The 23,492-nt window shown below is 44.5% G+C and overlaps 2 protein-coding genes across 4 annotated transcripts in view; both read right to left on the bottom strand.

Annotated features, from left to right (window-relative positions):
- Positions 1–1,993: 1,993 nt before the first annotated feature.
- Positions 1,994–23,492, bottom strand: part of LOC147897279 (ribose-phosphate pyrophosphokinase 5, chloroplastic) — a 42,048-nt gene continuing 20,549 nt past the window's right edge. Inside the window, exons 2-8 of one of the 3 annotated variants that reach the window (XM_087380362.1) lie at positions 21,285–21,533; positions 13,180–13,323; positions 12,894–13,061; positions 3,266–3,335; positions 2,994–3,075; positions 2,737–2,896; positions 1,999–2,423 (exon numbers count right to left, since the gene is read on the bottom strand). In XM_087380362.1, the coding sequence (XP_087236488.1) occupies positions 2,385–2,423; positions 2,737–2,896; positions 2,994–3,075; positions 3,266–3,335; positions 12,894–13,061; positions 13,180–13,323; positions 21,285–21,533 (912 nt within the window). In that variant the 3' untranslated portion in view covers positions 1,999–2,384. Of the gene's footprint in view, positions 2,897–2,993; positions 3,076–3,265; positions 3,336–12,893; positions 13,062–13,179; positions 13,324–21,284; positions 21,534–23,492 lie in introns of all 3 variants that reach the window. The other 2 variants (XM_087380360.1, XM_087380361.1) reach the window with 2 other exon arrangements.
- LOC147897280 (uncharacterized) lies at positions 14,957–16,636 on the bottom strand. The gene is made up of 4 exons (XM_087380820.1): positions 16,362–16,636; positions 16,074–16,253; positions 15,662–15,892; positions 14,957–15,491 (listed from the first exon to the last, which is right to left on the bottom strand). The coding sequence occupies exons 1-4, from the start codon at positions 16,634–16,636 to the stop codon at positions 14,957–14,959; spliced, it is 1,221 nt and encodes a 406-aa protein (XP_087236946.1).

The following is a 23,492-nucleotide window of genomic DNA, read 5'->3' as shown; positions in this document are numbered from 1 at the left end:
CTCGCCACTCAATGTCTTAACATTAGAGTATTCTCACTTGACCAACGCCTTAGATGTTGATTGGATCCCTAGATCTGGATATACAGTTGCTATTCTCTCTCTCTCTCTCTCTCTCTCTCTTCTCACTTCTGCAAATTATGGGAGAGTCGTCCCCTCTATGAGAATTGCAATGGGGCCCAAGTCAATGGATTTTTCCATCTATAGTAAGGCAGTAGGAGAGCGTTGCAGAGGTGCCCTGCTTCTCATACAATGCATGCATTGGTCAATGTCTAAAACTAGACACGGCCCACCTGGACCTCTTCAAGATACCAGCATTGGGTAGAGCAGTAGGCGTCCCAAAAGGTCAAAACTAGCCTTCATCCACGAAAGAATACATATTTCTTCTAGATAGTTGCCCATGGGGGACTGCCCATCAGCCTGTGGTTGGAGCATTTACTAGTCAATGGGAGGTTTCACCGGTGTCAAAGAGAGACCTCGAGACATACTGCATTGTTTGTGTAGCTGTCCCGCAGCAAAGAGGATTTAGCAAGGGGTCCTCTAAATTGTGGCTAGAACGCAGAGCATGCAGCAGAACGTCACTTGAAGCATGGCAGCCTAGCTAATAGGGGTGTCATGCTATTCGATCAAGATGGTCTTGCCAGCATAGAGGATTGTTGGACAAAGGGTTTTCCAGATCGAAGTGCAAGACTCAATCCCTCCATTCAATCAATGACCTACACCCTCACCCAAGGATAGTGTTTGGGCGATGGTGTCCAGGTACCTCCACCCGAAGCATCCCTCATTGCCATTTGCATAATGTACCTTCCATGATCAGCAGCACATGGATAGCTGATTTGTATGATTAGATTTTCTCAAGCATTAATAGCAAGGTTCTTTTCTTTGGAGAATCAGAAAACTCAAGCACAATTACTAAAACGTATCCATGAATACCAAAAGGGGGTTTCTAAATCACATGGCACTATGTACAGTGCAGAGGATTCTTAACCTCTACTTCAACCAATTCAAAGTGAGCATGATGCCTGTTTTTTCAATGAGAATAGATTGAATGCCATCATGCATGCAAGCATGAATGCCCAGGGCTGCAGTAAGTAGACTCACTTTTTAAAACTATAAAATCTAACACCCCCCTGCCGTCTCCTCTACTCTACTTCAGCAATTCAAAGTGAGACCAAGTTGAAAGCGGGCACCACATAAACCCTGTTTTTTTCCATGAGAATAGCTTGAATGCCATAATGCAGCCATGAATGCCCAGGGCTGCTGTAAGCAGACTCAAACGAAAACTATAACCACCCTTAAACAATTCAAAGTGAGACCAAGTTGAAAGCGGGCACCACATAAACCCTGTTTTTTTCCATGAGAATAGCTTGAATGCCATAATGCAGCCATGAATGCCCAGGGCTGCAGTAAGCAGACTCAAACGAAAACTATAACCACCCCCCCCCCCCCTCAAAAAAAAGGGATATCTACGATATTGACAGGAAGGGGACTTGTCTAGGACTAGTAAAAACTCCAGTGAGTCTCAAGTATGCAGAAAGCCAGGAGACGCTACAACAAGTAATTACTTGCAACTGTATAAATATACCATTTTGGGTGGTAGTGGCCGAGTAAATATATGGCCTTCATACCTTATCTAGTAGAGGCAAGAGTTGAAATGGGGAACTTGCATAGAGAACAGGCACCTTCCCCTTGAATAAGACTTCTGTAATGAGAATTTTATAGCCATGTGATAGAGGGCTGGCATTTTCTTGAAGTTTTCCACAACTCCAAAACTCCACTGTACATGTACCTGATATAATTGGACAAACAATTGCAGAAAAAAAAAGAGGAACAAAGAGAAAGAAAACTAAAATATACGTGACATAACTACTTACCTTTTGATACAAAACAATGCAAGTTATAACAATAAATAGTCCAGAAAAGGAGCTCTGCAAGGGCATGTGCAGAACTAGTGGATCCACAGGACTAGAATTTGACGACTCATGCTCTCTTTGTGAACCTAGCTAGAAGGAGGCATGGAGTTCCAGCATAAATAAAAAACCGAATTTAATTCTCAAACATAGAAACACAGCCGTTTAGAGTCTTTTAACGAAGCACTGTTTTGTACAAAGACACCTCTCAAGGTTGGACAGACTCCACTTTTTTAAAGCAGCACCATATAGAATTTTATCATCTGAAGTTCCTGGGAGTTGCAAAAAAAAGCCTTGAAAAATTTTACATTCAGCTTTGTGTACAGATCAAGTAAATAGATCATCATGCAGCATACAGCTCTACGAGTCCCAAAGTGGCCATGCCAAGGAAAAGAGAATTCCCCTAAGGGAAGGAAGCCAACATCTGACCAGGCAAGTACTCTCCGTAGGTACCCAGAACAACATACTGATTCCACTTTAATCAATGCCGAGGCTCGAATGCCGTTCAGAACCAGCCTGACAAACACCGCATTGGAAACGCAAGTATTGTAACTCAGTGCCAACGCAAGATGTATCCATTGCCACGTACGAACAAACTTGCAATAAGCTTACACATGTAATTTTACTAAATTAGGCTCTCAACCTCCTTTAGAATGTCCTTGAATTTCCAAAACAGCCGCAATTCACAAGATTGTGAAATAAACACAAAATCTCGTACACCACAAGAAGTTGAAAACCAAAGCTCTACAAAACTTTTTCCAGTAACTTCTGGACTGAGGAAGCTTCTGCACCGTCTGTTCAGTCTACGTCATTGGAAAATGCTACTCACAGAGCAATCATCGTGAACGCGCCAGATGGTTTCTCCAAGAAGATTTGCCACTGACAACACTGTCAATTGTGGAAAGTAATTTTTTTCTTTTACAGGTATGGTATTTGTGATAATGACTTCCTGGAAAAGTCCCCCAGATAATCTTTCAATGGCAGGTGGACTGTAATCATCAAGAAAGAGTATGATACATCACAATTGTGAACAAAAAACAAGGTATTCCAACTTTTTATGAGACCAATGTAAATAGTAAGACCAACCTGAAAACTGCATGTGTACTGCAGGCATAAACTTCACGAGCACCTTCCTGGTGGAGAAGAGCTGCTCCATTTGTAATTGTCCCTGAAAAAAAAAATGTAGGAGACAGCATAGAATTTAAGGAAATTTGTCAAAAGAGTGAATCTGAATATTGTAATTAGAAGAGGTGCATGGCATGCCATCATCAATTTGGTGCAAGAATACAACAAATAATTCATGCGGACTTGTTGACAGATTATCTCAGTGCGAATCCGAAATGACCAACTTATCTTACCAGCTGTGTCTATCATGTCATCCACCATAACTGCAACTTTCCCTTTAACATCTCCAATAAGATTCATCACCTATCAATCATTACAAAGCATCAGCCCTCACAAGTTCCTATCCCTTGTGGATTCTTCAAATGCAAAACAGCACTTCATTAGACAGTTATTTGCACACTGACACTGGAGATAATAATTTGCTGCCTTCCTTAAAACTCGACATTGTGAAAACAAAAGATTTTGTGGCATTTCCAGACGGCCTCCTCCCACTCCCACACTCCAGGTGTGCCCTCACCATGCCTCGCTTCCAACCCCCGTCATCGAGCCCCCTTTCACGCCACACAATCCCGTCAGATTCCTAGGACCATGTTCTCTTGGAGATACATCGCCTCCGCACATGAGAGGCAGAGCAGGACCATCTCATCCACAACCTGAGCCAGGAAAAGCACGGCTCCGGAGGGAGATGGTAGCCGCAGTCACAGCTCCACACTGTGGACCAGCAGTAGAGGCCGTTGAGGCACACATAGCCACCATGCAGTCAGCCATTGCATTGGAGCAGTAGCAAAGGGCCAGTAAGGCTCTCAATGTTAGAGTACCTGGGACACCTTGAACAACTACAGCCCCCGTAGATGACACGATCGAGTATGTGACTTTCACCGTTGGGGTTCAGGTGCACGGGATAGAGGAGCCTGACGTTATTGGGAGGGACCCCAAACACAAGCAACCTCTCATCATTAGCTTTAGAGATGCCCAGGCCCACGCAGACGCTCAGCTTTGCGTGCCCACCCAAAGATCCACTTAGATGAAGACTTCAGTGTAAGCCTTTATGCCGACAACTCCGACTCAAAGCCAAGCACCATCTTCCACGAGAAGTAAAGACGATACGTGAGTACCAATTTGGTTCGCCAAAAGAAGCAACCTTTCGTCCGCCGAAACGAAGAGGAGATACTAAACATTCTGTTCAGTAACAATTCTAAAGACTTCTAACGAAGGTTCTGCAAACGGAGAGCCCCTTCCCCTCTCACAGATACCAAAACTTGGCACTCCTACGCGCCACATTGTACGATGTTCCTTATTAGTTAGCACCTGACCTCTCACATGTACCGTGTCCCACTTCATGCATGCTTTTCATAGCAGAAGGTAGTGCAGCTCAGAAGCTTCACAATGGCCGAGAAAAAGATCATGGGGACCTATGCACTATATTCATTGCATATGGGATAGATACCTTGGACCCGATCCTAGCAAAGCTCGTCCAATGAAGCAGTTTGCACAGGCTTCCCACACACCTGGACCCTTTACACCATCACCCCCATACACAAGGCAGGAGATCCCACGAGTCCTGAAAACTACAGAATCATTATGATTGGACATGATATGTCCACAATTAGTAACTAATGCAAACATTAGCCTGGTTGCAGAGCTTCGAGGATTCAAAGTCATGGGGCAGGCAAGCTTCCAGGTAGATCACATTACCATGGACCATATACTCACACTTAGGGGAATCATTGAGGAGGCCAAGGCACAAAGACAAAGGATATATTATTGCTTTATGGATTTTTGCAAGGCCTTTGATGCAATACCGAGAGCCCGACTCATCAAGCACCTACAAGAGTTGGATACGATCAAGAGAGTCTCCGTAAGGGTTCGGACTGGTGCAAGATGTGAAAGACAAAGAGCAATGGAGAGGGAGCCACAATCGTACTGAATAGAAGAGATAAGGGAAAACATACAAGTGGTGAAGGTTTTGTCTAAGTGACAAAACCTTAACCTATCCACTAGCCGTAATTAGGGATCCTAGCTGTGGTTAGGGGAAAAAACCTCTAATGAGCAAAAAGTGCCCTAACCCACTTATTGACTATACATTGGTCACTGCCATGAATTATGGCGATAATTCCAACACCCCCCTGGAGTGTCGATGTGATGATGTACAAGGAAAGGATCAATCACCAAAAGGAGATAAGTTCAAGGCATTGCGAAATGCCTCAAACTTCTCACGTGGATGTGCTTTGGTGAAGATGTCTGCAACATTGCCATGTGTGGAGACATAGATCATACTAATCTACCCTACATGTAACTTCTCTCTGACATAATGATAATGAACCTCAATGTGCTTTGTGCGAGCATGAAACACGGGATTCTTTGCAACTACTATGACACTCTAACTATCAGTGAGAATTGGAGAAGGACCCTCCAATGATAGATGAAGATCAGCAAATAAGCGACGTAGCCATACACACTCAATTGTTACTGTGAAAGCTGCCCTCTACTCAGCTTCACATGAGGAAGCAGCCACAGTAGATTGTTTCTTACTGAGCCAAAAAATGCAAGCATGTTCCAAAAAGAAACAATTACCACTTGTGGATTGCCTAGTGTCATAATCTCCAGCCCAATCTGAGTCACTGTAAGCATGCATTTGCAATTCACCCTCCCTGGGAAACATCAAGCCGTAAGACTTTTTGCCTTGCAAGTAACGGAAGATGTGTTTTACAGCTTGCCAATGTGCTGTCTTTGGGCTATGCATATACCTGCTCACCTGTGATACTGCAAACTGAATATCGAGCCATGTATTGCACAAATAAATGAGGCATCCAATAGCCTGGATGTAGAGTGTGGCATCTACTGATTCACCTGCATCATACATAGTAAGCTTCAACCCTGGCTCCATGGGAGTGGTTGTAGGCTTGCAATCTTGCATGTTGAACGGATCCAAGAGCTTTTGCACATACTTGGATTGAGACATAATAATGCCACGTCTCTCTTGTATAAACTGGATCCCCAAATAAAAATGTAACATGCCCAAATCTGACATGTCAAATGTAGCTTTCAATTCAGCTTTCAAATCTGCAATTTTTTCTTCATGTGACCCTGTGAGCAGCATGTCATCTACATAAAAAATGATGACCAAAATATCCCCCCCATCCTTCTTGATATATAGGGTACTTTTAGTTGGACTATTATGAAGCCCCTTACTCGTAAGAAAGACATCAATCTTGGAGTACCATGCACGTGGGGCAAGCTTGTTTCAGCCCATACAAAGCTTTATTCAGCTTGCAAACTTTATGTGCATTACCCAAAATTTCAAAGCCAGGAGATTGTTTGACACAAGCCTCTTCCAACAAGTCTCTATTAAGAAAAGTTGTTTTTATATCCAAATGATGAACATTCCAATCAAAATGTGCAGCCATAGCAAGGAATAACTGATCTGATAGTGGTCATCCTTGTCAAAGTGACAAAACCTTAACCTATCCACTAACCGTAGTTAGGGATCCTAACTATGGTTAGGGGAAAAAACCTCTAATGCCTAACCCACTTATTTACTATACATTGGTCACTGCCATGAATTATGGCAATAATTCCAACAAGATGGAGAGAGGATATCATGAGCACCATCGGGGTCAAACAAGTTGTCCTTTATCACCAACCTTGTTTGGACTGCATAGATAAGCTCGGAATCCTAGGAGAGACTGGTTGCTCTCTAGCTGGATCATTGCTTAAGATACTTCTATACGTAGATGATATGGTCCTATCATCTTCTTCAACAGAAGGACTCCAGCAACAACTAGACGTGCTACATACTTTTTGTGAGACACATCACTTGAAGGCCAACCCAAGGTCGTGATTTGAATTCAACGTATCCCGAGCAGCCATGCATAGAGAGGATTTTACCTTAGATGGGTTACCAATGGAGGTGGTTGCATCCTACACATACCTGGGTCTCCGGCCCGATCTTTACAATGCGACCAGCACTACACGTCCAACAGAGCAGGCGATATGCTCGAGCAATAGTGCTTTCATTCTCACTTCCAAGACCCTCAGACCAAGTCTCTTCTCTTCGACTCTCTGGTTCGTCCCGCAGGTATTTATGGAGCCCTTGTTGGCTACCTGACCTATCAAAGACGGAATGGGCTCAAGTTGAGAGGATTCTGAAGGCACATGGTGGAGAAGGGGAGAGAGAGAGAGAGAGAGAGAGAGACAGAGACAGAGACAGACAGACAGACAGACAGAGAGAGAGAGAGAGAGAGAATAGGCTAGGGAGAGAGATAATGATACTCAAAGAAAGACATAATGAAATGGAAATGAAATGACTAAGCAGTGAACAAATGAAAGTACTCAGATGTAGACCAAAGAGGTTGTAGCTTGATACTTGATTGATATGATACTAGACAAGTACAGCTCTTATATACGAGCACACACACACACATATATAAACACCTATGCATATGGGATAACTCCCAATGTGACACGTGGCATCCATAGGAGACACTAGACTAAAACTCACACTAGAACACACTAGGACACACCAAACTGACTCAACTTGGCTTCATATTCTAACACCCCCCCATGAAGGCAAGGTGAGAGACTACTGGAATGGAACCAAGGACAGAACATGACAGTGACAAGACTACTAAACTGTGCAATGTCTGAACTAGACATGGCTTCCATGCTAACTCAAAGGCTGAAGTCTGATCATGGTTCAGAGGTCGGACTAAGCACTCACATGGCTTTATGTCCCAAACATGACTCAGAGACTCATGTTTCAGCATGGATGCATGAACAACCCAGAGGTCTAGAAGACCAATGCACCAACATCTTGGAACTCATATGCCAGGCCTAATAACTAGACCTTATCAATGCCAATACATGGCTCCCACAGTACATCCCCCTCTTGACTCCAAGGACTAACTAGGAACATGGAGCCACACACCATAAATATAAAAGAAATACATCATTTTAGGAGGACTATCCAAGGCAGAGGACCTTTATTGACTCTTCAAACATTCATTTTAGAGGGACTACTCAAGGCAGAGAACCTTTATTTCATAAGAGAAATCAGAATACATATGGGTTGTCAAACTCAACGAGGGTGACAAGGGCAGTGAGTGCATGGTCGAGATCTGGAATCTCCTCTGTTGTTTCAGCAGAACAAGATTAGCAGAACAAGATTAGCATGGTGTCGTACTTGTTCTTTCTCCTTCTTCTTGAAGCAATATGCTTCAATGTGACCCTTCCGTTTGCAATATCTGCATATGATATTCTTATTGGCTTGCCATTTGCTCGTAGAAATAAGAGCTTCTTCAATGCCGAATGTAGAAGTAGATTCCTTTCGCTTGTTCCGGCAATCTTTCTCAATAAGAAGAGCAACCAAATCCTCAAATGTAGTAGCTGCAAGTCGTAGAACCTCCCATAGAACCTCAATGGTTTGCTCAAAGCGAGAAATACCTTGCATACTTTTGATTAGGACAGCCATCTTGTCCTCATCATCTAGAGGGCAATTCAAACTTAACAATTATTGAATGAAAGAGTGAAATTTGGGAAGATGATCACCTAGCTCTTCATTTTCTTCCATTTTCAGCTCATAAAACTTCAATTTCAGGAAAACTTTGGAGTTAGTAACCTTGTTACCAAATAGGCTCTCCAATTTGTGCCCGACCTCCCCAGCTTTGGATTTGAAGTCAACGTGATGAATGAGAGAATCTGCCAAGCATAGCCCAATAAGAGCAATAGCTTTGTCATTCTGCTGCTTCCAAAATTTAAGAAGTTGTTGATCCGTTGGAATGTCATCAGTTGCAATGACATCCCATATTCCTTCCTTCATGAGAAGCAACTGCACCTTCGTCTACCAAGTAGGAAAGCCTTGGCCCTTTAACTTTTCTACGAGTAAAGAGGAGGATAGAGACGTCATAATGAGAGAGATGGAGCAGCAAAAGAATGAGGATAGCTCAGCTCACTAGCTCATGTGGAGGAGGAGAGAATGGACAGCAATGGCACGCATTTCGAGGCTTCTTGGTGCGGATGGAGCACTACGGAGGGCTGGTACGGCTGTACGGACAGCTACGGAGGGCTGGTGCAGCGGATTGGCAGCCTGTTGTACGGCGCATCAGTGCATACAATCCGTACAGCTGTACGGACAGGCTGGTGTAACCGGCCTTCAGTTTTCTAAAGGGCAGTAGACCATAACTTGCATTGCATATTCATTACTGACAACCACATTGCATCATTTCCAACCACTTAACTTCAAACAATACCACTTAGAAACAATTTAAGAAATAACTAGATGGAGGCTAGAGTGCCCCTGTTCAATGAAACCAAGTATAAGACACCACATTGGCCCCAAACACTTGGCGCCCCTTCTGATATTTATTTATTTCTTTAGGAATGAAATTGGTACGTATAATAAGGGCTCACCCTTGTGCTCTGCCCCACGGGCAATTCCACTGTCCAAGCCAAACTTTGGCTACAACCTGCATTCCATCCTAGTGCACACACTAGTACCCAAGTGCCAAGGCAAGGCTAAGGCATTCACCATTGTCCATGACCAACTATAAAGGTGTCCAAGCATTCCACAAGGCATCCAACTTGCTCAACCAGCACTGGCAATCCCACAACCCACTGGCCAGCCTCTCAGGGTGACCAAGCTTCAACACAGATCTCAGACTGAACAAGTGACCACAATAGAGAAAGAAAATCCACACACTGCCCCTTTGACCCCAATCTAGTTACACCCTCTGTGACTGGGTGCCCAATCACTACCTGAATGGCCAAGAGGGGCTTCCAACAACAAATGGAGCAATAATAAGCTTCCAAAATCCACAAATGCAATCAACGTGAAAGGGATAGTGACAAGAGAACTCAAACCAGCTTCAAACGACTTCAATCCAGCTCTAGATCAGCTCCAAGGAACTCCAATCCAATCCAGAACACCTCCACGGGCAACAGATCCATGCAGCTTGAAGAGGGGAAGGAAGAGAGATAATGAGCTGGAATCAGACAGCAGGAGGATCACGGGCAGGAGAGAGGAGCTGAACAAGCTGTACAACAGGAAAAAGGGGGTGCACAATAGCGTTGAAGGTATCTCGAGATGCATGCCAGCAGAAGAAAAAAACCGTACCCTTCACCTCAGCATGCGTCAAATGAACGTCGTCAAAAGAAATCCATACCTTAGCCTTAGAGGGAGAGGAAGGGGGTAGGTGTGCATGAGGGGCTGCCACGGGGCCCCCTCATTAAAGCTCTAACCCCACAAAACCAATGGGACATTGGTTTGCCCCTCACACTTAAATCCTAACCCTTCTAACCAATGAAACATTGGTTTCCTAGGGCCCAACTTTATGACCCCTCTAAACCTTGCCTTGTCCCTAGCATGTAGGCCTAGTGTGTGCACCTAGGGACTTCTGGGAAGTGTCGCTTCCCCTGGGCTAGTCCCCTAAGCCAAAGTTAGTCACGGTACATTCACGTCCCTGTGACAACTGGCTGTACGGCCTATACGGCTGGCTGTACGGGCAGCAAATAGCGAGGCTAATGGCGAGGCTGAAGGAGTAGTTGATGAAGAGGCATTCCGATGCAATCGATGTAGATCAGCTCCCGAAGGTGAGGCTAAGGGAAGGGAGCTCTACCTTGGAGAAGAGGGTAGCTTCCATTTGCGGGCTTCTCTCATCCTCTAGGTAGAGCAAGAAGAAGGGGAAAATAGAAAGGGAGGCTCTACTACTACATGAAGGCACATGGTGGAGAAGGGGAGAGAGAGAGAGAGAGAGAGAGAGAGAGAGAGAGAGATAATGATACTCAAAGAAAGACATAATGAAATGGAAATGAAATGATTAAGCAATAAACCAATGAAAGTACTCACATGTAGACCAAAGAGCTTGTAGCTTGATACTCGATTGATATGACACTAGACAAGTTCAGGAGCACACACACACACACATATGAACACCTATGCATATGAGATAACTCCCAATGTGACATTTGGCATCCATAGGACACACTAGACTAGAACTCACACTAGAACACACTAGAATACACCAAACAGAGTCAACTTGGCTTCATATTCTAACACATTCAGGTTCTTATGCTTTCACGGATGATCCACAGTAAGTCTTCTATTTCACATCAGATAGTTCTAGCTGAGTTCGGGACATCCCCACTACTACAACTCGATGCAGTATTCCAGGTCATCACGTACCTCTTTTGCATTCGACAGTATCGATCTTGCACCACAAGGTGACATTAGCTCTCAATTTCTCCATGACACTAGCAGCAGAGGGGGACCACAGGTGTTGGTATGCGCGTACTTGCAAATGGTTTGAGAGCCTTGGCCGCGATATAGACAAGCTAACCCCCTTCTAATACACCATAGAGGCCCCATCTATCCTGCTCACATACAGCAAGGTGAACCAGGTCATCTGAGATGATCTCCTACAGTTCCATACATTCAGGACTTGATTGGCACCCCGGGAGTTCCTTGTGAAGCTCAGCTTCTACAAAGACCACTACCTACGAATTTCAGAGGAGGCCTTCATCAACCCACCAGGATATGCATGGACCCACCCTCCCCACTCTATGAAGATTTCGAGAGTGGTCAAGGGGAGGGGATACCCAGAGAGGGCCGCATCTGTACCTTGTGTGACCCAGGAGAGTCAAGGAAGCATTTCGCTTTCAGGTGCCCAGAATACTACGAGATCAGAGGCTGATACCACTGCATTTTCAAAGATGGCTTCAGCAAGGTATGTATGATGCACATAACATTGTAACCCTTTGTGAAGTGTGTGAAAGGGTGTTCAGTGTAAGCATATAAGGTTAAGTTTCTCTCTATAGGGAAGTGTCTCTCTTCCATAGGGTTGTGCCACTTTATGAAGGTCATTACTCTAGTGATGACCCATCAAATGGGTATAACCCTTTCAGAAGTGTCCATAGGAATGGACTCAAGTCACAGATGGTGACAATGAGCACTAATTCTTTCAGTTAAAAAGCCAACATACATGCTTCCCTGAGTGATAGCCAAATCCTACCCGAGCCCTCACTTTCAGGCAGCCTCAAACCAGTCAATTCTGGCCCAAAGCGGGGGTCATCCATGAGGTAGGTAAGGCTTCTGATGATCTTCATAAAGACTTCGCTTTTGAACTTGCTTGCCAATAAAATATTGTTCTGTCCTTTTCCTAATTTTAGCCTATGAATTTTTTTAAAAAATAAATCACTGCCCAAAGCTGGCAACCAAGAATGCAAAGAAATGCATGAGGCATTTACCATGGCTTCTCCCTGGCAAAAAGAACCTGGTATAATTTCTTCATCTCAAAATAGACCTCACAGCTACAATCCTACCTGCCGCTTCTTATACCTGGATAGCTATACACAAGCAGGCTCCCTCTCTAGCTGGTTAGAATAAAGCCAGGAAAACTATTTAGAATTCCAGTTGCAGCCTCTTAAAAATCAATAATCAATGCACCACAAAACAATTCTTTACAAAAAGGTGCTACTTGCCGAAAGGACCAGGTGCAAGGGAAAAAACGAGCCTTCTGGAAAGTCTAAATGCAGGAATCCTTATGGAGCTACAGCTAATTTAAAAAACATCATACATGCATGTATCTCTCTCTCTCTCTCTCTCTCTCTCTCTCTCTCTCTCTCTCTCTCTCTCTCTATATATATATATATATATATAGAGAGAGAGAGAGAGAGAGATCAATCGATCGATACATATATATATATATATATAAACACCCTATCATACTTTAAAAATAAGAGTCACCCCTTTTTTACATTTAAGAACCAAACTGACTAGCATTCCATGCACTTCCTAATCAACTAAAAAATTACATTTGCATAAGCAAACCAAATGTAAACCAACTCTCCGCTAAGCAGAAGCAATACCTCTGCAATGTTGTGCCCCTGCCGCCTTTTATCCACAATGGCAAGAGGTGCATCAGACAACTTCTTTGCAAAGGCCCGAGCCCGTGCAACACCACCAACATCAGGAGAGACCACAACCAAATCCTGTGACGATATCATCTTGCTGGCAAGGTAGTCCAATATAACAGGCTAGATGCAAGCAAGATTAGTCAAACCCACCCAAAAACCACTTCAAAGAAGAAGCATAACCCAACTTAGGTTGTAGAAATACTTCTAGCAGTGCATTAGCTAAAAGATTTACACCAACCTGGCCATAAACATGGTCCACAGGGATGTCAAAGTACCCCATTGATTGTCCAGAGTGCAAATCACAAGCAAGCACACGATGTGCCCCTGCTTCTGTAATCAAGTTTGCTACAAGCTTTGCAGCAATCGATTCACGGCCATGAGTCTGGAGTAAAACAGTGACAGCATGAGAGCAAACATCCCCTTTATTTTTTAAAGAAAAACTTAACTCATGTTCCAGCAGAGTCTTTCTTTTAAGAATACATGTTGTACACGAACAAACCAACCTACATCAAAGACTGTTTGAGGTCTTTAGAGAGCTATGAGCTATTTCGACACAAATTCACTAGAAATGGCTCCCAAATTATTGGGCTGTGGTGAATTTTACGATAGTGTTTGAAGTCTTCAAAGGGCTATGAGCTATTGCAACACATAATTCATTATGAATGGTTTCCAAATCATTGGGTTGTGTTTCCTATTGTGTAAAGAGGATGTTGGTGATGATTATGATGCGGTGTAATGGGCTACAATGGGTTCTCTTATTGGCCTTGCTGTGGAAAAGTCTCCATAGAAGTAATTTGGTTGGTGCAAAGATCTTCATCAATTTTGTAGTTCACAAGCGCATATCTAGACTCCTTAAGAAGCTCTCCTGCTCTTTGTAACAGTTAGTTTTGAAGCTGTTTGGTATTTTGCTTTGCACTATGATTTAGCCTCAAAGGTTTTTCCAATGTAGAAAATAGTTGGGAAAAAGAACGAAAGATCCAATGATCAAGAAATGAAACTGAAAGAGAAACCTCTCATGTGGATCCCATAGGATCGAGCCAATACAAAAAGTATCACACCCCATGGCCCGTGAAACTCAGTCCCTGACAAAGCATTAGGATCGGAAATCTAGAGGATGCCTTGCAACAACCTTTGACTCTCAACAGATGCAAGCTAATGAGGGTTAGGAATAGTTACACAAAGTCATTCATGCACTCAATGATGGGCAATCTAGAGAAGAAGAAGAAGAAGAAAAGAAAAGAAATTTATTAGAGTCTTCGGAAGACCGATGGGTCTATGAGACTGAAAGAAAACCGATACAAATCACAGTAAGGGTGGAGCTACTGAAACGAGCATCATCACCCGTGCTGAATCCTAAGTCTGATCATACATAATCAAATACATCTGGATGTAACAATGAAAAGAAAAGGACTGGAGCGGAGCAGAATCCTCCGTATGTCATGTCGCCCTGGCTCATAGTCACAAGAAACGTTTCGTCCGTTTCATTGTTTCGAGGTTTCGACAGGTTTTGTTTCGTTTCGTTTCGAATCATCGGACGAAACGGATAGGTTTCGAAATGATACTTGATAAATACAAGGATAGGGGCAGATAAGACATGTTATATTCAAGTTTAGAGTGAACAAAGAGAAATACAAGTGTCAAGTGACAAGTCCTTAGTCAAGACACCCAGTGTCTAGCCTCTAGGTAATCCAAAACACAAACACATTCAAAATTCAAGTCTCCTTTCTCAAGTTTCAAATTTAGACCAATTAATATTTATGGAGTCAAAACTTAAAAGCATATTGACATTGGACATTGGATTCTAGCATCTAGACTCTAGAGATATGAACATCATTGATTCATTGAAATTTGAATCTAGATATATGAGTCATTACTTTCCAAAATGTCAAGTAAATATAAGTTCCCAAAATAGACATATGAAATAATAAGTTCCCAAAGTGACGAGTTGTAAGCTCAAACTTCAAAGTTCCAAAAATGAGTAGCATGAGTGATAACAAATCATAATCTGAAACTACTCAGTGCTCACTACTCTCTCTACCAAGTTCACTATCACTATCTGCATCTTCATCTGTGGATTCTGTGCCATCGGAACTCTCTTCCTCCTCTACCCTTGCTACCATCTCCTCAAAGGAATCACTACTATGACCACTAGTAGCAAGGGTACGACCACGATCTCGTCGGCGTCTATAACAGCGTGGTGAAGATGAAGTGCCAATGCTTGCAATCAAGGGTGGTGCACTAGTAGATGCTTGTGCAATAACCCTTGATTGCGAACGTGTGACACGTCGAAAGCGTGCCTCATCCTCTCGAAGGAAATCATATGCTATATCCTCATCGCTGCGCCTTTGGATGAATGATATATCAATATTCTCCCCTCGAGCCAAGCCTTGCTCAAGCTTTCTTAGAACTTCAGGATCAACCTCTTTCACCTTCCAATGTAACACTTCAGCCCCTTCAGCCCCACTGGTACTTTCTTTGTCTTTGAACCGCTCCAAGAGACGAAGGTTGGCATTTACATAGACCAACCTATCAAGCTGTGATGTGCTCAATCTGTAACATAATACATGATTACATCACATAAAACGTAAATATTTTGAACTAAAACAAGATTGAAAATGCATCTAGAATCTAGATTCTAAGTAGTCATGATTCGTAAAATTGGAGAAGACTCAAGACTCAAGAAATGCATCCAACCATTCATAACTTATAAGTTGGATTACCTATTTCTTTTCTTAGTATGGATGTCCGCACATATGCTCCATATGCGCTCAGCTGATCCACTAGTACAATCCTGTGATAAAACTCGAAGAGCTAATCTTTGCAAAGTGGGAGTAAGTCGCCCATTTATCTCCCACCATGATACAGCAAATTTCCTTTGCTCTAGACTCATAGCCACATCTCGCCTGAATTGGCTACGGTCATGAACATAGAGGACAGACTCTCTTTCAATCCTATAAGTTGAGTCATGGACATTGCTTTAGTGTTAGATAGGAATTAGGATAATGATTCATGAAGTAGACTTTAAAGGCATGCATGCCAGAGTCAAAAGAGGTTGCAAGTAAAAGCTAATAGATCGTACAATATACTAGAGTCTAGAATTAAGAATCAAGATACTTAGAAGTTAGTACTCACATTCCTTGCTCTTCAGAGGGGATAACTGTATCCACATAGGATGTCCATCCATTCATAAGAACAATATCGGACCAATGACTTTCCTGCTTGTACAATGGATGCACCATGTAGGAAACAATATGGATTGGTTTATGAAACCAGTTCCATCTTTTTGTCCATATGGCACGAAGATCATCCACCCTGTAAATTGCAATATATTAAATTTCAATACTATGTATAAATAAACATTCTCTAAATTCTATGTAGTAGCTCATGAGTCATGATAGAATCACTAAAGAGTTTGCATACCTATGACTTGAGAGAGATCTACAATTGAGCATACTCTCTTTAAGCTTTTGCATGTAGTGATAAAGATGACTCATTGTACTTCCCTCATGGTCAAATAATCTTAAAATGAAGTACAAAGGTGCAATGGCAGCCTTTATGGCTGCAGCTTCTTCCCAAAACATACTGTCCAAGATGTATGAAGTGATTGTACATGCCTCTGCTTTGCGGCTTCCTCTCCAAGCTTCCCACTCTTCACTACAAACGAGACGCCTAAGCGCATCTTTCGTTTGTGTCATCCTACAAGTTTAGGACAAGTTAAGAATCAAAATTTGAATACATAAGTATTAAGAATTGAAAATTGAAATTAACTCTCAATTGGCTAGCTAAAAAAGGATGTTGACTTACCTTTGAAGAACAAGAAAGAGATAGCCAAATCTTGTCTTAGATGGCTTCACAAGATCATACTTGCATACTGCTCTGAAAAGAGCTAATGCAATGCTCTTTCTTGTTATGAACTTGATGATTTGGCTTGCTTTATTAAGAGTAGATTGCACCCAATCCAACTTGGCAATGTCCTCCATCATCAAGTCCATCGAGTGAGAAGCACATGGAGTCCAAACAATGCTTTTATAATCTCTCTCAACCAATTCTCCCATCTTGGCACAATTGGAGCCATTGTCAGTAATAATTTGGACCACATTTTGAGGCCCAACCTCCTCAATGGCATTTTTAATGTGTCCATAAATCCATTCCCCAGTGATACTCAAGCCAGGGGTGGAGGCATCAACTACACGAAGTAATGTAGTGCCAGCACAAGATGAGACCAAGATATTTATCATGTGGCGCCGCCGCTGGCCACATTGCCAAGTCACAAGAATCAAGATCCATAAGTAAATCATACATTTGTTGTTAATACTAAAATCAGCCACCACAAATCTTACCAAAGACTCAAGAGTCAAGAGTGAAGGGTTGTACTTATAACTTACAGTGTCACTCCATCCATCTGACACGATGCTACAACCATATCGCTCCCAACAAGCTCTCAAACCCACAAGCTCCTCTTGAATCTGCCTCACTTGGTTTGTCAAGTGTGTAGTTCTCAAGGACTCACAATTTGCTGGTTGTAGACCTGTAGCTCCTGCTGCGGCTGCTGCCACAAGTGCACGATGGAACTTTTGGTATGCTGGACATCGAGCTATGTTGAAAGCAAGGTTGCATTGATAGAAGAAACGATGCTCAGCTATTTGAGCCTCTTGCTTCAACTTTGGAGCAAAGCTAGCATCAAGGGTGATTTGGCGCCTTGGCAGGTCTCTTCCCCTCTTTCTTGTTGTTGCAGCCTTGAGATGAATATGGGAGGATGTTGGGATCCTCTCATGACCCACAGCAACACTAACAAAGCTTGATGAATGTGGACAAGCCACAACATTCGAGGGAGCTTCATCTGCATTGACATTGGGTAAAGACTCAGCAATGTTAGAAGACTCCGGGGTGATATGAACTTGGGAAGAAGCCCCAGTATTACTTTGAGAAGACACTTGAACTGAGGTTCTTGTTGAAGTAGAGGCCCCTCTTTTCAGCGCTTCACTTTCCTTGGCTTCTTGCACCTTCCCATCAATTATCTCCGAAGGCAAAGGTAGAAGGAGCAATGACCGGACCTCTTCAAACTTTGATGGCAATCCACCATGGGCCAAAAAAATACCTTCTGGAACATGAGTGCAGCCATGTGTTCCTTGAGCTCTCTCCCAAATGTAATGTGCCTTCACCCGGTTTGATGCTCCTCGAATTGTTTCCCCACAATACTTGCAAACCACACATTTTGTGCCAGAAGTACCATATTTGCTAATGAGAACTGAATCTTGCCAAACATCACGCTGAGTGGGAGACTTGCGAGGAGGCATGATGGAGAAGGCCTTGAAATTTGGGAAGAAACAGAGAATTGGGGCAAATTGGGCTGTTGCTCCTTGATCCAGGTGCTGCTCCTTGAGCAGAACCAAAAAACAGCAGCAACAAAGGGGATGGTGGGCAGGACTGTCGATGGCAGCAGGCTGCAGGCCCTAGGCGTGGACGGTCACCGGTGGGAGTCGAATCTCGATTGCAGCCTGTAGATCGTTGATGGCGTCAGAGCGTGGGAGTCGATTGCAGGCCTTGTGTTAGTGGTAGCTAGCAGCAGCTAGCTTGAGCCTTGCAAGCAGCCTGCAAGTCAAAGGAGCAGCGGCAGTGCTGGGCTGCAGGTCAACGGAGCAGTAGCCTGCACGTCAACGCCGAACGGAGCAGCGTCACGAGCCACAAGCTCACGTGAGCGCTCACCGTAGGTAGCATAGGGAGCAGAAGCGGGCTGCGGACTAGCAACAAAATCAGGCGGGAGGATCGCAATCGATTCGCGAAGGGCAGAAACAAAAAAACGGGCAAAATCGCCATTTTGAGATTTAGGCGAAACACGCGTTTCGTTGGGAGCGTTTCGTATTGTTTCGAAATGTTTCGGCACGAAACGTTTCGTCCTGTTTCGACAAGACGAAACGCGTTTTCATGTGACTATGCCCTGGCTGGTGCATAGCCGGTGATGGGACACTAGCGCCCGTCAAGGAGTGCTATGCGTCTCAATCTCCTGGACGAGGCTCGACGCAAGACCAAAGCCACCGTGACTCCCGTGGGACGTATCCCGAGTCTAAACAATGACGAGAGGTCTCCCAGAGTGATCTGTGTGTCCCCTTGATGTCTCGTGTGTCGTGCTACGGTCGTCGGGTTGGGATCTCTGTCACGTCTACGGCTAGAGACTGGACGATCAATGTCACTCGATGGGAAGAACTATGTGATCCTGCTCTGAGAGGTGTCTGATGACGTGGCCAAGCCCCGTCGCCTGAGTAAGTACTCTCTGTGTCGAACCCCCTCGTGAATGAAGGCCGCGAGGCATCTCTGATCTGGGTAGGTGAGGAATCTGGAAAGGAGCCCGGAGCTGTCTTTGAAGAGACAGTGGTAGCGACCTCGGATCTTGTAGTACACTGGGCACCTAAAAATAAAATGCTCCTCCAACTCGACCTCCTGACAATCGCACAATATGCATAAGCGATGCTCCCTAGGAATCCCCTCTGCTCTGCCGCTCTCTATGCGGAGGCGGTGTGATGATACCCAAAACTGTTCGATGGAGATCCGTAGTGAGTGAGGCATATGAAGCTCAATGTACCCCGATGGTGTGATGAATCCCTCCTCTGAAATACGAAGACAGTAATCTATGTAGAAACTCAGCTTCACTGGAAGCTCCCTCGGCTCCAACCAGGTCCTGAAGGTGTGTAGCTGCAGGAGATCCTCTCGAATGACCTGGTTGGTGTGTGGCCCGATCGGGATGGCGGGTGGGAGTACTGGAGGGGCATCTAAACTGTACTGAAAAGGAGGTATCCTATCGATGTGGAACCCTAGTCTCACAAACCATCTGTGAGTCCGTGCATACTAGCATCGCTCGTCTCCCTCTACTGCCAACCTCATGGAGGAATCGAGAGCCAACCATGGCAACCTCTGTCTCCCTCATGTGCAGTCCCCATATGATCTAACCCGGTGTAGATAAATAATGTTCTGAAAGGCTGCATCTAGCTGGAGTGGAGAACCACCAAACTCCATCTGAATGATTGGTGTGGTACAGACGGTTTCCCCCGAATCATCCGTGAGAGGAAAAAGAAAAGGTTGATGGAACCAAAAAGAAATTCAAACATCATTGAGGGATCACTTCATAAATGGGATGAGGCTTTATCCATTTGCGAAGTGGATAATGATATCATGAACATATGCGAAGCCACTTACATAATTATTGAGGCAGCAAATAGATGGAAGCTTACACAATTGAAAGATGGTATAGCTTCCACGTAATGGGAGAATATTAAACTAAAGTCTAGTTTACCAATTGATGGAGCTGCTAAGGATTGAGATGAATATAGGTATCTTAGACACATAAATTTATCCATAGTAGCATATACTGACAAATTCCGTGAGATTATTTTAAAAATCTGTGATCCGTTGCCACAATTTTGTCAAAGTTAAAGTTATACTTAGATTTAAACGATTGGATCGGCATACAAGTTAGAGGCAAGTATGCGACCACACTCGATGATGCAATTTGCTATTTCAATAAATTACAAGGACATAAGAGGCAGAACAAGTGATTTTGTGCAACAAGGATCTCAATGAGAGAACCCAAAGAAACCAGTTTTCCAAAGGAATTTTGCAAGGGAAGGGTATATAGAGCAAATCAGTAATCAAGCCAAGCAGGCTAGGATAACTGGGAGTACCACCATGGGGGTGAAATAAAAGTATCCCCTATGGCAACGTCAGTTTGGTTATAATCTTCTTTGACTGCAAACCACAAAGAGAAAGTAACAAGAAAAGGTTTAAGGCTCAGATGCCTTCAATCGCATCTATGGAAGAGTCTTACCCTTACAATTGCACAAAAAAGGAATTGAGAATTGAAGAATATGCAGAGTGCATGCATGCAATAAAAGATGAGAGAATAGGGCGTGCACTCCAGCACAAGAGCAAGTGCATGCCTGAATTAGGTCTATTGGTATCTCAAGAGCCCAAGAACAACAACGACCCGTCTCTTCTGTTCTTAATTACAACAAGAGGAGCTCCTTTTGACCACACCCTTTGAAACAGCTAGACATTAGGCCCTTCCTCATAAGAACTAAGGTCTGTTGATCTTCTAAAGGATAAAACTAGAGGACATTGCCCCTAGCTGAGCTAATACTATGCATACACACATTTTCACTATCAATCAACAGAAATATAAGAGCACTCCTGTCAGACCCAGCAATGTGGTAAACCAAACCGTAGTAATTTATCAAGGGCTACATTACAAACGCCAACAGCTATTCACGGGCAAAGAAAAGCCATTCGTGACTGCCTAGCTCTAATAACATTAATGGAATAACTGCAGTAATGGCTTTAGCTTAGAATCACCTTGCGATCTGCTCTTGCATAACCAAAATATGGAATTACTGCAGTAATGGTTTTAGCCGAAGCTCGCCGACATGCGTCTATCATTACAAGAAGCTCCATCAGGTTTTCATTTGCAGGGGGGCACGTTGGCTGCACCAAGAAAACATCACACCCTCTCACGCTCTCTTGGAGTTGTACATAGATTTCACCATCTGCAAAACGCTTGATGTTTATTTTGCCAAGGTCAAGGCCCATGTAGCAAGCTATCTCCTGCAAAATATAAAATAGGGATTCAAGTCGAGCTACTAAAAAGCATCCTTCACAAAATTCATACAGCGATAAGAAAAAAACCCAAGATATCCTCCCAATAAAGCGAGGTGGTATGCAAAAAGAAAGCATGCTTAGAGATTTAAAGGCCTTAAGTGCTTCAACAGAGTTTTGAGGGTCACAAGTAATGCAACGAAGACCCCAATAGAACTGATGTCCTACGAATTGGAAAGCGCCACAGCACTCAAATCCTTTTTTCCGTTAGTTACAGCAATCTCAATATAAGGGCCAAACCAGCAAATATTCAGACAAGTGGACAACACAGTCTCCAAGGTCTCCCTACTCAAAAAAAGGGTTGTCATCTATGGTGAGTCACAATCTTTACCAAGGTGGCATTACTCAATAGGAGGTCACTAAAAAATAATAGATATTTAAGCACTATTTCCATGACCTTGAGAAGGCTATTTACCGATTTGCCTCCCAACTCTCATCAGGATCAGGCACACTATGGCACAATGCAACTACTTCCTTTCAGCGGGAGATAATTGCAACAAAGATAGACAAACTTTGTAGAAAAGGGGTAGGGACAGAATACAGGAAGGGGATAGAAGAGAGGAAGGGGGAGAGAGGAAGGGGGAGGAAGAGGGAGATGATATTTCAGGGGGGGGGGGAGGGGGGAGAGAGAGAGAGAGTACACCAAGCGAAAAATAACTCGTACAAGCCTCAAGGGGCTGAAGCAAAGGGTACGCTAGGGCCCTTGCTGAATACTACACTAGCTAAAGAACTCAATGAGACAAAAAAAATCAAAAAACAAACTGAAGCTGAAAGCTGAGACTCAGAAGTTGAAACCCAGTACCGTAGTGGCTCTCCGTGGGTTGTAGAATATCTCGGATCTGTGTCTATCAAGCTGTCTTGCGTTGTGGCGAGGGACATGGTCTCCTTGATCTCTGGATCCAATGGGCTATATCAAATGCTCCTCTGTCTCGACCTCCCCCAACGTGCATAGCCTACAGATCCGTTGCTCTTTGGGTATCCCTGCTAGCTGAGGGGAAGGGGGGACATAAGAGTGGTGGAGACAGAAGGGAGCTGTGTGGGGGGTGAGGAACTGTGACCCTCTCCTGTGGGGGGCAGGCTGAGTGGTATACTAGTGGGGGAGGCAATGGTCGGAGTAGAGATGATGGCTGCGGGAGAAAGAACTGCATTGGTGCCCATTACACCCGATGTTTTCAGGACTGGTTGGCTGTCAATTGCTAATCCACTCCTGGAGATGCACTTTGTGATCTCTCCCACAATTGGCTTCGGAGACTGTTGGGGTTTGTGGGCCATTGTAGGACTTGTTCAGGTGCACGATTTCCTGCAGAGGCACATCTTGTTCAGCATTGCTGTAGGGGTGCGCAGGCCTGCGCAGGGCCAGTGGCAAGCCAAGGCTTGCAGCAGACAAGGGCCCTCAGACCACGGGGCAGCAGGCCAAGTGCAATCGAGGGTAGGCAGCAGGTCCCTACCGAGGCTGCGAGAGGGGGAGCGGGGCGGAGAGGCTACGAGAGGGGGGGGTGACGCAGAGGCTACGGGAGGGGGGGGAAGAGCGGAGAGGCTACAGTAGGGGGGGGGGGGGGCCCACAGCGGAGAGAGGGGGAGCGGGGAGAGGCTGCAAGAGGGGGAGGGAGAGCGGGGGGGGTGGCGTAGAGGCTACGGGAGGGGGTGGGGCAGAGGCTACCGGGGGGTGGCGCAGAGGCTGGGGGGGGGGGGGGGGGGGCAGAGGCTACGGGAGGGGGGGTGGCGCAGAGGCTACGGGAGGGGGGGGACAGAGTGGAGCTACGGGAGGGGGGGGGCAGAGCGGAGCTACGGGAGGGGGGGGCAGAGCGGAGCTACGGGAGGGGGAGGGGGGGGAGTGGCTGCGAGAGAGAGAGAGAGAGAGAGAGAGAGAGAGAGAGTATGCAGCAAGTAGGAGGAAGGAGGATTTCA

The sequence above is a fragment of the Dipteris shenzhenensis genome, chromosome 10 (genome assembly GCF_047967505.1).
Source record: "Dipteris shenzhenensis isolate YYH24624 ecotype China chromosome 10, Dip_SZ_1.0, whole genome shotgun sequence".
Taxonomy (NCBI): domain Eukaryota; kingdom Viridiplantae; phylum Streptophyta; class Polypodiopsida; order Gleicheniales; family Dipteridaceae; genus Dipteris; species Dipteris shenzhenensis.
The sequence above is the reverse complement of the archived record's forward strand: the minus strand, read 5'-3'. Positions and strand labels throughout refer to the sequence as shown.